The sequence below is a fragment of the Melospiza georgiana genome, chromosome 2 (genome assembly GCF_028018845.1).
Source record: "Melospiza georgiana isolate bMelGeo1 chromosome 2, bMelGeo1.pri, whole genome shotgun sequence".
NCBI lineage: Eukaryota > Metazoa > Chordata > Aves > Passeriformes > Passerellidae > Melospiza > Melospiza georgiana.
In genome coordinates, this window is record NC_080431.1 from 1624461 (window position 1) to 1639643 (window position 15183).

Here is a 15183-nt window from a genome sequence, read left to right on the forward strand (position 1 = left end):
TCCCCTTCCAACACGCCCATCCTTCTCCCCTGAGGACACTGGGAAGAGGAATTTAGGAACAGAATCATGAAATACCTCTGTGCAGCCTTCCTCCCCTCCTGAACGTAAGTGCCTGCCTCGCTCTCCATGCAGGAACAGCTGAGGGATGCTTGGTTCAGCTTTTCCTCCGTCCTAAGGCCTGAATCTCTGTGAGTTTGGATTTGGATGCTGCTCCATGTGGATCCTCTGCAACACAGAGGCACGAAGCAATCCCTGCTTCCCTTCCAGCCCCAGCCAGTCTCTGAGAAGTCGTCATATCAAGATACAAATTAAAAAATGAAAGCTAAATTCTTTTGCAGCATCTCAATAATTTTAAAATTAAACTCATCCTTAATCTCACCAGGGAGTTTGAATTTTTGCTTCAAAACAGTTGTCACATTATCTCACCTTAAATAAATGAATTTTCTCTCACACACCTTTTTATTTAGCACTCTTTGCCCAAGAAAAGTGCAAATTTCATGATGGGAGGAAGACAAAAGATAAAAAGAGAGCAAGCAGAAAGAGAATGGAGGAGAAAGAGAAGATCATACGTCTCAAATACCAAGGCAGATTAATGTTCTCCTCGTGTGCTCAAATAACACAAGGACATTTTGTTAATGTAGAGCCCAGCATATCTGAAAGGCCTACTCAGCTGTGCACAAACGTGAAAAAATCACCCTCACCAATTTTAAACTATAAATAAATAAATAAATATAAAATAATCAAAATAAAATGCTTCCTTTGTTGTGCCACTACCGAGATTAATTGTACATTAATATAAACTGTAAGAGATAAATTATCTTTACCAGTCGTTACAATACCCAGTATTTCTTTTAGCACCTGCTAACAGCTTTTAAGAATACCTGATGTTTGCAGCATTGCCCAATATTTACATTTCAAACAAAACAGGAAAGCTTCCTGCTCTCAAAGCTGTAATTTCTGATAAAACCACTTCAAATAATGCCCTTACCTCCTCATCTCAAACTCAACAGCATCACCTCGCCACTTAGCACGCACGTGAAAGAACAACAGAGGCAGTGAAGGTAAGCACCCAAAAGGCAGGAAATTCAGTAATCACATCACAAAAACATCGTAACCCCGTCACTTACAGCAGACACCGGCCTGCAATGAGCTCCTTAATGGACAGAAAGTCCAATTCCAAACCCACCAGCTGCTCCTGACCGGCCAGCCAGGCTTTCCTTCCGAGGCATATTCCTTCTATCGGTCCATTTCAGCACCTGGGGCACATCAAACCATCAGCGGGGTCTGGGCAGGGAAGGTGCAGCGACCTCCTGCCCGGGATGCTCTCTGTGTTTTCCCTGATTTCCCTGATGCTGTGCCATCCCCGCCCTGCGTTCCCTGCTTTGCCACCTGTGCCATCCTTTCTCTGCTTTTTTTCCCTGCTGCTGTGCCATCCTTACTCTCCATACAACTGCACCACACTGGGGAATGTGGAATATTTCAAACCCCATAGTAAACCTCCCATAAACCCCAATAAGTGCTTCCAGTCATAATTTGGATTTTAGCTTTTCTGGGCTGAAATCCCCTTTCAGAGAATGGAATGGGCTGATTTTTATTCCATTTATAAAGTGAATTTCATTGACCTCAGGAAGCTTTGTTATCAGTGTGTCCACAGGCCTGGGCTCCTTAATCAAGACACTGAATTTATTGTTGCTGTGTAATGCCACCACATGCATTTCACTCCCCAGCCTCTCCTCGTCTGCCAGTGAGCAAAGTGTTGTGGAAAATCACTTCATCAGGAAGGAATCAGAGGCCGTTGCGAAATTTTCCTTGGAGTGATCCGGTAATCGGGCAGTTTTCTGGAGGAGCTGAGCATCTGTGATGTGCGGACATCTCATTGCTAGGGAACAAAGCTCGCCCATGGTTACTGCTCCATGTTGAATTTCAGCCCAAACAACGCTTCTGTAACTGCTGCTCCTGCACGACACAGACTTCGCATTTGTTTGACATTTCATTGTTTAAACCCGGCGTTTATTGTTCCCCCAAACAATGCTGCCATTCTCAGATTTTAAAGCGCCGCTAAATGCGCTTTTTCTTCTTAGGCTTCCTCATCTTTTCCATCCCGGACCCTGCTGAGGAGCAAGTGGGGTGGGTTTCATTATCTCCAGCCAGCTCCAGTGGCAAGCGAGGTGAAAATTTGACTCTCCAGAGTGTTGGATGCTTATTTGTGAGAATCTCTGTCCATTAAGGCAGAGGCATCAGCAAACTTCGTGTTCTATTCGGTTCCTTAAACGTTCTGAAATGTCTGTCTGCCCATATATTTAAAGGCAGGGGATATATGTTAGAGAAGGTGTGTAACACCCACCCTCCTTTGAAGGTGGACATGAGGGGGAAAAGCAGGATTTTTCCTTCCCAAAAAAAAGGATTTTTCCTTCCCAAGAGGATTTCTGATTTTTTGAATCATGCAAGAAAGAAGGCTATTTAATTTTCTGTATGCAAATGCGTTTACCAACACGGCTTGAACAAGTGAAGCTGGTTCCTGTCCGTGCAAAAATGCAAATCTAATTCAGTTCAGCAAATTAAACTTCCTTGTAGGTACAGCTCAGAATGCTCTCAGAATAGAATAGAGGATTTGGGCCAGTGTAAACGCATCTTCATGAGGATTTTGTGCTGTTACAGCTGTAACAAATGGAGTTGTGCTTTGCTTTCTGGTGTTCTCAGTGACATGACTGTGCCAGCAATGCTTTTAAGAGCAAGCCTGACTCGGGCAGGTCCTGTGTGAGTCTGTCAAACAGCCCCCAGCAAAAAAGCAAACAAGCTCTCACAGTGAAACGAGAAGGGAACCGGCTACAAAACACATCAGGCTGCACTGAAGGAAAACATGGAGCAGATTTGGGCCACTGGACCTTCTCAGGCAAAACCCATGGCCATGTGAATGGTGTCAAAAGCAGCTGAGCACCTCGCCCCAAAGCTAAGGGCTCTCCTCTGGAGCCCCAAAACCACATGTGCCAAACACTTCATCTTTTAGCAGCTCAGGTTTTGAGCAGCAAATTATTTCCATCTTTTGAAGCACTTTCCTGGCATTCAGCTGAAACTGACTGCAAACTGTAGGATCTGCTTTTCCTGGTGCTGAAAAAAATCCACCATTTCTCTGTTTTCCACCACACAGCCCCACAACAGGCCAGGTCTTTGGGACTGTCTGGAAAACACCAGGTCAAACCTCACTCCTCATCCTGGTTCTCCTAAAGGACCCTCCTTCATCACTGATAATAAAACAGAGAGATGAAAACACCTGGGCCAAAAGTGTGGTTACTTTATTAATTTGCATTTCCTGCTCTCTGACAGTGTTCCTCTTCAGGTCAGGCCACTAAACCAGAACTCTGCTAAGTCTAAACTCAGTCTGTCCCCTCCTGGTTTAGCAAGGTCCCTTACAAAGCTGTTTGAGCTGCATGACTGGGAGCTGCTCTCTGTTCTTGCTAATTGTGCCCTGATCAGCCATAAAAGCAGCTTTTCTGCTCCACAAACAGACACCAGAACAGCCCTGTCCAGTGGGAAGCTCTTTCCTGCATTCTCAAGGGAATCTAGTGTGGGAATCTGGGCTTCATTTTTTATTTTTTGAACAAATAATCAGTGATTGAACACAGTTCTTGCAGCAGCTCTGAGCTCAGAGCAGGTTTGCTGCAGGGCTGGGGTGGGTTCTGATCCTTCTGAGGCTCAGGGGCAGCCCTGCATCCCGAGGGAGATTCCTGGAGGTGGGAAGGGGAGCCTGGCCACAGAGGCTCCTCAAAGCCAGCAGTTGGCTCCACACCACCCGATATTTCCAATATCTCCATCTCCTCCTTCAAGTCCTGGCACGTCCCTCTCAATACTCAAAAGTTATTGTCCCTGTGCCAATGGCAGAATTAGCTCTGAATTACCCGGATTTTGCTAGATTAGATCAGATTCTAAATTATTTAATGCAGGATTTTGACATTTATATTTTTTAATGCCTCTGACCCTCTTGTCTGCCAGGCAGCTGTTGCTCTGGGGGCTCTCCTTTCTGACATCAGCTGCTATGCCTTTAAAAGTGCAAATAATTAAAAATAGAAGAGGAAACATGTGCAGAGGGCTTTTTTATTTTTTTTTATTCATCAAAGGCAGCTGAGCCCCTCTATGCTTCCATGTTGTGCTTTGCATTTGTTCCAGCAGGAGGATAATGAGAAATGGAAAACACCAGTGTTCATTATTTTAGCATATCCCCTAATGTGTGTGCTGGTTCACTGGGAGAGAAAAAGGAGAAAAACTTTACACTGCCTTTAATTCACTTCTAAATCTGCCCAGACCTGATTCTGAAATCTTATCTCCAATATCTGTTTCAAAACTTTCCACGGTTCAAAATTCCACAAAAGTCTCTTCTCTCCCTCCCTCCTTCATTTTGCTTTTCACACAGTTTCATCTCTATGAAAATATTCTCACCAAAGCCTGACCTCTGGGGTTAATTCAACATGTAATTAAGACTCAGATTAAACACAAGAAGGCAAATTTTCCTTTGGTCTCAGGTTTAACCAGGGCTGCCCCGTGCCAGGATGGGTATAGGAATTCAATTAGAAAAACAAATTAGAAAATATTCTAATATTTTAGAATCTTTAAGTTAAATTGTGCTGCTTGACAGAGAAATTTTTAATCAAAATGTTTGAATGTCAGTTGTTTTCTCATCCCTAATTTCATCCCCAGTTTTGTTCATGAGAAATGGCACAAAGTGGCAGCAGACATTTAAATTGTTTGGGACAGGCATCTTGTCTTAGTTATACTGAAAAAAAATATATTTGGTGCACAATTAAAGTGGCCACTGCTCTCAGCTTGCCTGATTATAATCTCCACCATATGACTCCGCTCTTGGAACATGCAGCTCCTTTTTGTGTGTTTGCAATAAAAAATCCTACAGCTGAGAGCAGCTAACACTGGAGAAAATACTAATTTCCAACTGGGATATCTGTGAAGGATCATAAAATAGGAGAAATTCAGATTTGCAGCACTGTGACACAAGGGTACGACATATTAAAGAGGACAGGTTTAGCAACCTAGGTTCTGGATATTCAGATTTAGGTGTTGTCCAGGGGTCCTGGGCTGCAGCAGGACCAAGGATGATCCTTAATCCCATTGATGCTGCCAAGCACTTCTCCCAGGCAGAGGGGCTGCAGCAAACTGCACTTCTCTTGCCCAACATGAAATCCCTTTTGCACAAGCCCCTCTTGCTTGCTGTGGGCTGTGAAAGCCATCTGCGAGTCCAAACAACAACGCTGCTTTCATCTCCACAGCAATCTCCTCTGCTGCCCCGGGCTGTGGGGCACCGATGATGTTTGTTAAATAACCCATGTTTGTTAGAACAACCCATGTTTGTCAGAACACCCTGTCCAAGCACCACTGCTGAAGCTGATAACTGTGTTTTGACTTCCCTTCTGCCCCTGTTTTGTGTTCTGAGGGGGAATATCAGGCAGGAGTGAATGTTTGGGGCTGTTTTGCTCCAAAGCATGGGATAGATCACCACGGAGGGGACATCCAGAGGGTGCAACCTCTCCACAATAACATAACCATACATCAATCAAGCTTCTCTTAATATTCACACACTATTCATCCATTAATTGTGAGAGACAATCTTCTCATTATTCACCTATAACAGTTCTGTCCATGTTTCGTGTTCTGAGGGGGAATATGGGGCAGGAGTGAGTGTTTGGAGCTGTTTTGCCAGGAAAGCATGGGATAGACCACCATGGAGGGGACATCCAGCCCTGTAATCTCCTTGGGCTGCTCTCCTTCTGCCTCCACGTGTTGTAACACACAGCTCTGCTTGTGCAGAACGGGGCAAAATGCAAATATTCCAGCTAAGTGCTCTCTTACCCTGCTGCTGTAGCCCGGACACGTCCATGGGATCTGGATCCCTTTTGCTGTGTGTGGGTGACCTTTGCTAGGGATAAAACTTCCCCTAATTACACCTCCTTTGCCTGCAGGGAGCTGATGAGCACAGCCCAGCCAGAACTCTGGCACTGCCTGCTGAGCAGCCCAGGTTATTCCTCTGATGGTGCCTTCCTGAATTTCTCTGTATTTCCTTCTCCATTCCCTACCTTAGATAGTGGGTGAAGATATTTTGTCTAAAACATCCCTATTTTTCCTATAAAAATCAACAAATCACATCACTTTGCATCTGCTGACCCACCTATGCCGTCAAAATGATAAAAGCAAAAGTCTCACTTTTTCCTGAAACATCTCCACTGTTTGGTTGATTTTTCAATGAGTTTTGAGGGGTTTTCTCATTTACTGTTAGGACAATTTGAAGCAGTAAATCACATTATTATTTTAACAGTGCCAGAGGAAATGAGCTGCTCCACATTTTCTAGTTACACCATTCACAGTGCTAACCCAGCACAGAAGCCACAATTTCACATCTCATCAGTCTGGCAGGCTCTAGGATAAGTTCTCCTCTTCAAACTCCCAGTTATTTTCTAACCGAGATGATGAATAAAATATATATGCACATACATATTGATATATACAAATAAATAGTTCTTTCTTGTATTTGTAAAACCAGAAAGGGATTGGCTGCCTCCTGAATAATGTTAGGAATAAAACATTCCCCAGCATTTCTGCACTTCAAAGCAATGCTCAATGAAGTGTGATGTGATGAGAATTCTCTGAGATTCAGAGGGGCCAGGACTTTATCCACAGAATAAAAGAGGAACTATTTCTGCACAGACAGAGCCCAAACTTTGGCAAAGGAAGTTTTAATAGATTTTTACATGACACAAAGCCAAAAGTATCCAGAAATGACTGATGTCTCAAATTCCATGGCAAAAATCCAATGGAGCCCAACAGAAGATTTTCTCTTGACTGCAGTGGTGATGAGATCAGGTATGAGGGAGCAAAAATCAGCTTTTGATGTTTAGTATCCATTTTAACATCATAAACCATGTTAGAACAGCTCATTCACACAGTGCTTCTTGGAAAAGCAGCATCAGGAGAAAATTAGAGAGGGAAATTCTCCAGGAGTTGGTGAGGGAAACCTCTGACTGCTCATGAATGGTTCTGGCTTCTGACTGCTCCTTTCCCACCAGAGTGAGGCAAAACTGCTGCTTCTGTACATATTTTGTTGGTTCTGAACACGACTGACAGCGCTGCTCCCTCCCCAAGCTGTTATTACAGCCAGTGGCATCACTATGGTTGCACTCCGTTTTCTGGAATAGATGAGTTAGTGGTTAAGTAATAAAATACAAAATTACCTCTTTTAAGGTGGTGTGTGTGACATTATGGGGAGAGTTTTCCAAACCTCTTCACTGAACACAGGTAATTAGTTGCCTCTTGCTTAGCATTTTCCTCAGATTCCAAACTCTTTCTGCTCCATGGACTGGTTTTGGTCCAGTGAAATAAAGACACTCCATTTCCAAAATTTATAGGGTTCATTTATTACCTCTAGTAACATATTATACTGTATAAATACTCTATCCTTGTTATATGTCCTTTTAAAAAAGCGATAACTTAGAAGATCACATTAGACAAGAAGTATAAAAATAAATACGCTCATTATATGCATTTATTACAAATTATAACCCTTCCCAGAAGGGAGAGAAATATAAAATACTTATGAAGTATATAAAATCTATAGTAATATATTTTACTATATACATATGGAAAGCCATATTCTCTCATGGTCTATGGACTGGCACAATCTTCAATGATGTGAATGCTGGCGTTTCGCTGTGGATGGACCTGCTATCCCTCAGCTTTGCCTTCCCACCTGATCAGAGACCGAGCTCTACAAACGCAGCAGAGGCCACAGAGGACACACCCATTCATAATGGGATTCTTTTCTCTTTTCCTTTTTAACTCAAATAATAATCCTTTGGCCGGGGTAAGGCCAGAGGTTGGAGTGTGAAGACACGACTGGAATGCTCACACACTCCATGGATCTGTTTGGCAGGAAGGCAGGACCAAGCTGGAATCAGAAAAGCCAGTGGAAGGTATATGCAGAAGGCACAAAGAGCAACTACTCAGACTCAGATTTCCACTTTTCCAAGCCTCTGGATTACACATGTCACCACAATGGCACTGGAGTGGCTGAGAGAAATGGACAGGCACATTGGGATGACATAAAGGTACTTTTAAAAAAACTATGAAATTCTAGTGATTTGTGGAGTTGATATTTGTTCTTGGTATTTCTTACTCTTGACAGGTAGAGAATATGGCTTTATTTTTATATAAAACTATTCTCTGAAACAATAGCAGCCATGAATGACATAGTTAAAGCTCCTTTTCCAATCTTGTTTTTTGCCCTTTGTGAGGTAGGTAAGCCCTGACCAATTATTTTAAGCTATCTTTTTCCCTCCCCTTCCTACACATGGGGATTTGATCAGTACCACAAGATAAATCCAAAAGAAGGGAGAAATAACCAAACCCCAAAACGTTTGCTGAAATGTGTCTCACTGCTTACATTTGGCTTAATTTATAAGACTTTAAAAAAAGCAATTCTGATGCCTTTGGGCCTTATCTGCTAAAGAGAAATGAATGACATGGGTCTGCTATCCCATCCAATTTTCAGCTGGTAGGGGATTTTTGGGATGCAAAGCCAATTCAAGCTGTTTGCGCTGTCCCACCTCAATGGATCTTCACCGTGAATTTCTTTACGCAAAAACACAGGTGCTGCCTCTAGCCCTCTTTTGTGTTTTTCAGTGCACTGGTCTGAAGGAAAAAAATAAAATAAAATAATAATAAAAATAATAATAATAAAAAGGTTTTAGCTTTTCCCAAGCCGTCCTATCTAGCTGCAGTCCGTGGCGTTGCAGAAGTCTATCAGGTGCTTGGGTTTCTTGGAGGGCTCACAGCTTTCTTGGGGCAGCACGCTGCCGTCGGCAGAGACACATTTCAACAACCTCTTCTTGAAGCCCTTCCCACACGTCTTGGAGCAGGGGGACCAGTCCCCGAGCTGCCACTGCGGGCAGGGCACGTCGGCGCAGGGCCGCAGGTTGCTGGGCCTCAGCTCGCGGGCGCAGTCGGCGGCCGGCCGGCCCCGCGGGTCCCGGCACTCCACGGCGCGCCGCTGCCAGCCCGAGCCGCACGACTTGGAGCACTCGCCCCACTCCTCGATCACCCACTCCGAGGAGATGATCTCCCTGATGGCGTTGAAGGATTCCTTCTTCTTGCCCGCCGCCGCCGCCGCCTTGTCCGCGCCGGGCTGCGCCGGCTTCTTGATGAAGTAGGTGAACTTGATCTTGGGCTGCGGCAGGTCCCCCACCGTCAGCACCTGGATGGTCAGCGGCTCCTTGAGCGGGCTGAAGCTGCGGATGCGCTCCAGGGCGGCCGAGGAGCCGCTGTAGCGCAGCACGCTGCCCTTGTAGGTGATGTCCTGCTCCAGCGTGGACAGCGTGTAGTCGCCGTTGAGCACGTAGGTGCCGTCGGCGGCTTTGATGGCCAGGAAGCTGCCGTCGTGCCGCGCGCCCCGGTGGTTCCGCTGCTTCACCTCGATGTTGGTGGCGCCCGCCGGGATGGTGACCACGTCGTGGTAGCCAGGTCTGCCCCGGGAGAACAGAGAAACACTGAGTCCTCTGCAGGGAAGGGGAAAAAGCCTCCCAGCCCAAGACTAAAGCTTGTCTGAAGTCAAGGTGTTTGGCTCGATAATGGACAAATCCCACCCACAAGGACAAGGTGAGGCAGCAGCCTTATTGTTAATGGACTAATCCCGTCCACCAGGACACGGTGAGCTTCCCCCGCACAAGGACAAGGTGAGCAGCAGCCCCACACTCACTTGGCTCTGACGAGGGTGCCAGACACCTTCTTGCAGGTGGAGCCGTTGCCGCCGCAGATGCCGCACTTGTCGAACTTCTTGTTGGAGCCGATGGTGCGGTCGCAGCCGGCCTTCACGCACTGCCCCTGCACGCACACGGACGTGGAGTCGGGGCTGCACGGGGTGCCATCCACCACCTTGGGGACACAAGGAGCCTGGTTACAACACGCACAGTGCTCTGAAACCGTGTGACACAAAATACTGATGGTGGAAAGCCCATAGCACCTGTTGTTTTCAGGGCTTTGGAAACTAAAAAGCAGAGCAGTCCACAGGTAGTCTTCTCACTTGCCAAAATGATGCCACGGTAAGAAGAGAAAACAATTTCACTTTTCATTAATACCTCCCCCTAAGAACCTGCTGTTTACTGGTCTCATACAAAAGAAGCCCCATTGCTTTCTAGTGTCCCTAGAAGGCAGCCCTGTCCTCAAATCACACTGCCAGCGCTGCTTTTAATGCTGTTCAGCACATCCTTTATTTCTAGGAGTGCTGTTCCACAAAAACCCTCTGTGTCATCGCCCTGGTAGTTCCTGGCTCTCACCATCTGATGACAGCGAATTCAAGTAGCTATGCAAGATGAACATTTTTCCTTGTGTTTATTTTAAGCTGTCAGCATGTTAGTAACCAGTATGAGAAAGCACCAATGTTCTGGCAAAGATCCCTCAAGAGTTTTCCAAACCTATCTCAATGCAATCAGATTGGTGGAAGGAGAGGGAAGGAAACCAGGGTGGAGTGGGTAAAGGAGGTGGAAGGATTGTGCCAAAACACTTAAAGCATGCTTGCAATGATCCTGCTGTACATGGAGGAATAATCCAGCTTAAATATGAGAAAGACAATTTGAGATTTCTACACTGCTTGACTCTTCACATAGAGAAAATAAAAATCCCCCTCATGATCAGCTGGAAGAGGTGCAGTTTTGAAATACCTTTGGCTGTAGAACAAAGAAGTATCCTGTTCCTTTGGCTCTGCAAACCAGCTTGCATCTGTCCTTTGGAGACACACCAGCGAACTTGGGTGTCCACTCCACTGCAGGTCCACTTCCAAAGGCAGACTTGGAAAACTCGTTGTGCTTTTCACACTGTTCCTCCCGGAACGTTTTGCCTGCAGGCAGAGAAAAGACAGGTGGCCATGAGATCATCTCTGTCCGTGCTGTTCCTCCACAGCACACCCACCCTGGCTGTCAAAAACGGGGAATAATTACCATTGTTGTCGGGGCAGTCCTCGATGTTGCAGGACCGGTACTGCACCCGCTTCCCCTCGCAGTACTTGCCGCCGTTCCTGGGCACGGGGTTGTCGCATTCCCGGAAGGAATACTGCACTCCCCCTCCACAGCTCCGTGAGCACTCGCCCCACGCGCCCCAGGAGCCCCAGCCCCCGTGCACTGGCGTCTGCAACGACAGCAAAGGCAGGACACGGGTTAAACACAGGAAAATCCATACACAACCACACCGTAAAAACCATTATTGCATTCATTTTTACCCACCCGAACTCCTTAAAAAACCCGCCCTAGATTTGCTCATCAGCATCGAATCAACCCCATCTCACAGATCCCCCCCACTGCAGCACCCAAAGCCGCCCCCATTTCTTTGTCACTACTCACATCATAATGCTTCTTCTCAGTCTTGTTCACACACTTGCCATTCATGCACCACCTGCCCTCGCCGCAGCTGGTGCCGTCCGCCCAGGGGAAGTGCTTGGTTTGGCACACCAGCAGCCCTCCCGAGGTGCCCGTGCACCACAGAGTCGTGCACGTGCTGGCTGCGTCGGGGCAGTGCTTGGACTCGTCTCCGAACGTGAACTGGCACTGCCTGTTGGCATCGTACAGCGTGCCAGGCAGGTCCGAGGGCAGCTGGATGGGCCTGTGGGGCTTGTCCAACAAGCACTCCCCTGGAAAAGTTGGAAAAAAAAAAAAAAAAGTCAGATGGTGCCGTGGGGTCAGTTTAAAAAGTGAACTGCGTTTGCTTTTGTGCCACCATTCTTGTAAAAATAAGGCTCTTCTAAACTCACTGACAGCACGCAAAAGGTTAAGTCTGTGCTGAAGCAGAAACACTCTTGAAGAAAAAAAAAAAAAAAAAGCAAAGCAGTAAAGCACAAGAGCTGAAACGCCACATGAATGGAAAGCTTAATAACCTTACCATGACCGTTATCCAGAAATGTTGTAATCATGTAGGCGCTGCATGGAGACCAGGGCTGGCTGCGGTCCAGGTTGGAGAGCATGGATGCCATCATGTGGAAATCCCGGCTCATTCCATTGATGCCAGCACACTGCTTTGCATCGTCATGAGGCATGTTAAACACGTGGCCTTGGAGAAAAGGAGAAAAGCAAAGTCTGTGACTTTAGGAAGTCTGTCCTATGCTTTACCAACAGTATTTTAAATATTGCTCTAGAGCTGCTCAGAGCCCGGTCTGTAATTAATAACCCGAAACTGAACGCTCCCAGATTTCAAGCAGATGGCACTGGATCTTCCATCCCTTTTTTTTTTTTTTTTTTTTTTTTTCCTGCAGGCACACGCACAGCCTCTTGCAGACAATGCTGTGCAGGCCGGATTTGCTTTCCCGAGTCCAAGCCTGCTCCAAGACAGCGCTTTGCCTCCTCCCGACCGCTCCGGGGAGGTGCAGGCTGGGCTTTACGGCATCAAGCTGGCTTCAATTAATCCCAGGGAACGGCTTTGCAAAGTTTCAAGTACCTAATTCGTGGGCCGTTGTGAAGGCAGCCTGCAAACCATCGTCTTCTATGATAGAGCAACTGCGGTTTAGATCACAAACTGTTCCCACATCAGCCATCCCAAGAGTATCACATGTCTTGGCACCGCACAGGTCCTGTAAAAAAAGGCAGTTTCATTATTAATCAGATCAGAGACTTAACCTTGGCAAGAGCCATCCAGCCCTGGCAGTTTGCCTTTACTTATGGAAAGAGCATAAATATTCAGCACTTCAATGGGTATGATGGCAAAAATCTGTCTCTGGAACATAGGCGAGGGTTACACGTAGAAATGAAATGCATAATTTCCATCTGAAATCTGCTAAAAATATATGGGGCAGGAACACAGTGCGCAATCTGTGAGTTTACAAAGACAGTGCACAAACTGTGAGCTTCACCAGACACGGTGCAAACAGGAAAAAAAAAAAAAAAGAATAAAACGAAAAGCAGCTCATGTAATTTTCAGCCTGCTTCACTGCAGCTGCGGTGACACGCGACTGTCTCCGGGCACTTTTTCGGAGTGTAGGGAGCAGCGGGCGTGGGGCTGGCTGCGGCTCGGTGTCCCTCACCTGCCTGGTGAAGAGGATGGCCGTGTCGTAGTGCTCGGCGTGCCGGTCGCTGGGCGGGTTGTGCTGCTTCTGCCAGCTGCAGAAGTTCCTCAGAGTCAGGGCGGCGTTGGAGGAGATGTCGGGGCCCTTGCGCTCCTCGTAGATGACCATGATCTTCACCACCACCAGGCTGATGGAGTTGCGGATGCTGGGGTGCTTGTACAGCTTGGCGGCCACGGAGAGCAGGGTCAGCAGGTAGTGCTTCAGCCCGCTGCCGTGGAACTCAGCCATCGACTGGTCGGCCACCAGCATGGTCTCCACGTAGCGGGGGCTGGACACGAACCTCTTCTTCCTCCTGCTTTTCGTTTCTGCGTCAAAAAGGACAGGGAGGGAAAGCGCAGGTGAGCACAGCAAGCCAGCACGGTTCAGAAGCCCAAACCCGCGGGTACCCAAGACGCGCACGCCTGCTTTGCGCTCGCTGGGCGCCTCGGGGCGGGATGCGGGGCAAGCAGCGGCCGGGCATCCCCGCCACACCCCCGCCCTTGCCCTCCCCGTCCCCGCGGAGGCCGGCGCGGCTTCCCCACGGTACCTGCGGGCTCGGCGGGCTCGGGCGGCTCCGCCCCGGCCCCGGCCCCCGCCTCGGCCACGGCGCAGCGGGCGGCGGGGGCGCCGCGGAGGCGCAGGAGGTGCGGCCCGTGCCGGTGCGCGGTGCCGGGCGCGGGCTGGATCAGGTACTGGCGGCCCCGCAGCGAGAAGGCGCCGCGCAGCCCCGCGCACAGGCTGAGCGCGGCCGCCGAGCCGGGGTCGCGGTTCACGGTGCCGGAGTAGAAGCAGCGGGAGAGGTCGTCCTCGGGCGGCGGCGGCGGCCCGCCCAGGTACTGCAGGGTGAAGTCCGGGGCCAGGAAGCTGCTGTCGGGCTCCAGCTCCAGCGTCAGGCGCTCCCCGAAGGCCTCCAGGCGGAAGCGCTCTCGGGCGCCGGGCGCGCCCAGGCGCCGCGGCAGCACCAGCGCCCTGCGCTCGGCGCTGCACAGCCCCAGCAGCGCCGCCAGCACCGGCGCCAGCGCCGGCAGCCGCCCCCCGCTCCTCATCGCTCGGCGCAGCCCTTCTCCTCTCTTTATTTCACTTTATACAGGAATGGATGTGGAAGATGTGGGTTTTTGCTTTCAGGTTTTGGGGGGTGTCTGAGTCTTTCTGCCGGCGGAGGACCGCGCGGGAGCCGCGTCCCGCGGTCACTGCAGAGGCGGCGTCGGCTTCCCCATGGCCGGGGCGCGGCGGCGATGCCGGGGAGCGCGGCTGTGCGAGGGCAGCGCTGCCCCTCGCTCCGTCCCTCTGTCTTCTGTGCTGCTCCGGCTGCCGCTTCTCCTCCTCAGCCTTCCCCGGCTGCAGCGGCAGCGGCAGCGGGCGGGGAGGACGCTCCGGCGAGTCTCCGGCAGCCCCGGGACGGTCCCGCCTGCGCTTCCAGGGCGCCGAGGAGCCTGCCGCGCTTTGCGGAGCGGAGCGGAGCGCGGGCCCGTCCGCCTCCGCCGTGCGGGTGAGTGCGGCAGCGGGGCTCGCCGCCGCCCTTTATGGGGTCCGGCCGTGCCGCCCCCAGCCCGGCGCTGCCGCCGCGCCCGCGCCGCTGAGATCACTGCGTGCGTAACGCGCCCGCGGGCGGCCCCCGCCGCGCCGCCCTCCCGCCGCCCCCGACGGGGCGGGACGGCACCGGCTCGGCGCGGGGTCGGCCCCCGCTGCCGCCCCGGGCTGGGCTCGCCCCTGGCCGCCCCGCGCGGTCCGTGCCCGGCTGCGAGCGCCGCGCGCCGCGGGGATCCCTCGGGGAGCGCCTGGGTGCGCTGCGGGTCCGTCCCCCCCCGGCAGCTCCGCGCCGGCCACCTGCCGCTCCCCGGGCCCGTGGGGCGAGCGAGGGAGGGGACACGTCCCTGCTCGCCTTCGTGGCTTTTCCCTTCTATTTTTCTTCCTTTTTTTTTTTTTTTTTTTAATTTTTTCATTTTTAATCCCCCCCTTCCCCAGCAATTGCTGCCCTTTCTCGGCCCTAATAGCTGCAGTCGGTCGTGCACCTGTACTTCTGAGAAATGGTTCCTTTCCAATCACTTAAACAGAGGCGTTTGCGTAGGTGCAGCTAATGTTCTGCTTTGAAGGCATAACCCGAC

At 49.8% G+C, this 15183-nt stretch overlaps 1 protein-coding gene across 1 annotated transcript; it reads right to left on the reverse strand.

The window, feature by feature from the left end:
• Window positions 1–7390: 7390 nt before the first annotated feature.
• On the reverse strand, window positions 7391–14553 carry ADAMTS1 (ADAM metallopeptidase with thrombospondin type 1 motif 1). The gene is made up of 9 exons (XM_058044957.1): window positions 13626–14553; window positions 13058–13404; window positions 12475–12607; window positions 11923–12090; window positions 11388–11674; window positions 10989–11175; window positions 10713–10888; window positions 9752–9927; window positions 7391–9518 (listed from the first exon to the last, which is right to left on the reverse strand). Exons 1-9 carry the CDS (start codon window positions 14122–14124, stop codon window positions 8768–8770), a joined length of 2724 nt encoding a protein of 907 aa, XP_057900940.1. The 5' UTR covers window positions 14125–14553; the 3' UTR covers window positions 7391–8767.
• Between the last annotated feature and the right edge of the window lie 630 nt (window positions 14554–15183).

Excerpts from the sequence above, each read along its gene's own strand:
- ADAMTS1 (XM_058044957.1), bottom strand. The coding sequence starts at position 14,124 with ATGAGGAGCGGGGGGCGGCTGCCGGCGCTGGCGCCGGTGCTGGCGGCG. Across the intron at positions 12,091-12,474 it reads CACAACGGCCCACGAATTAG|GCCACGTGTTTAACATGCCT; the intron begins GTACTTGAAACT and ends CTTTTCTCCAAG. Across the intron at positions 9,519-9,751 it reads GGCACCCTCGTCAGAGCCAA|ACCTGGCTACCACGACGTGG; the intron begins GTGAGTGTGGGG and ends CTCCCGGGGCAG.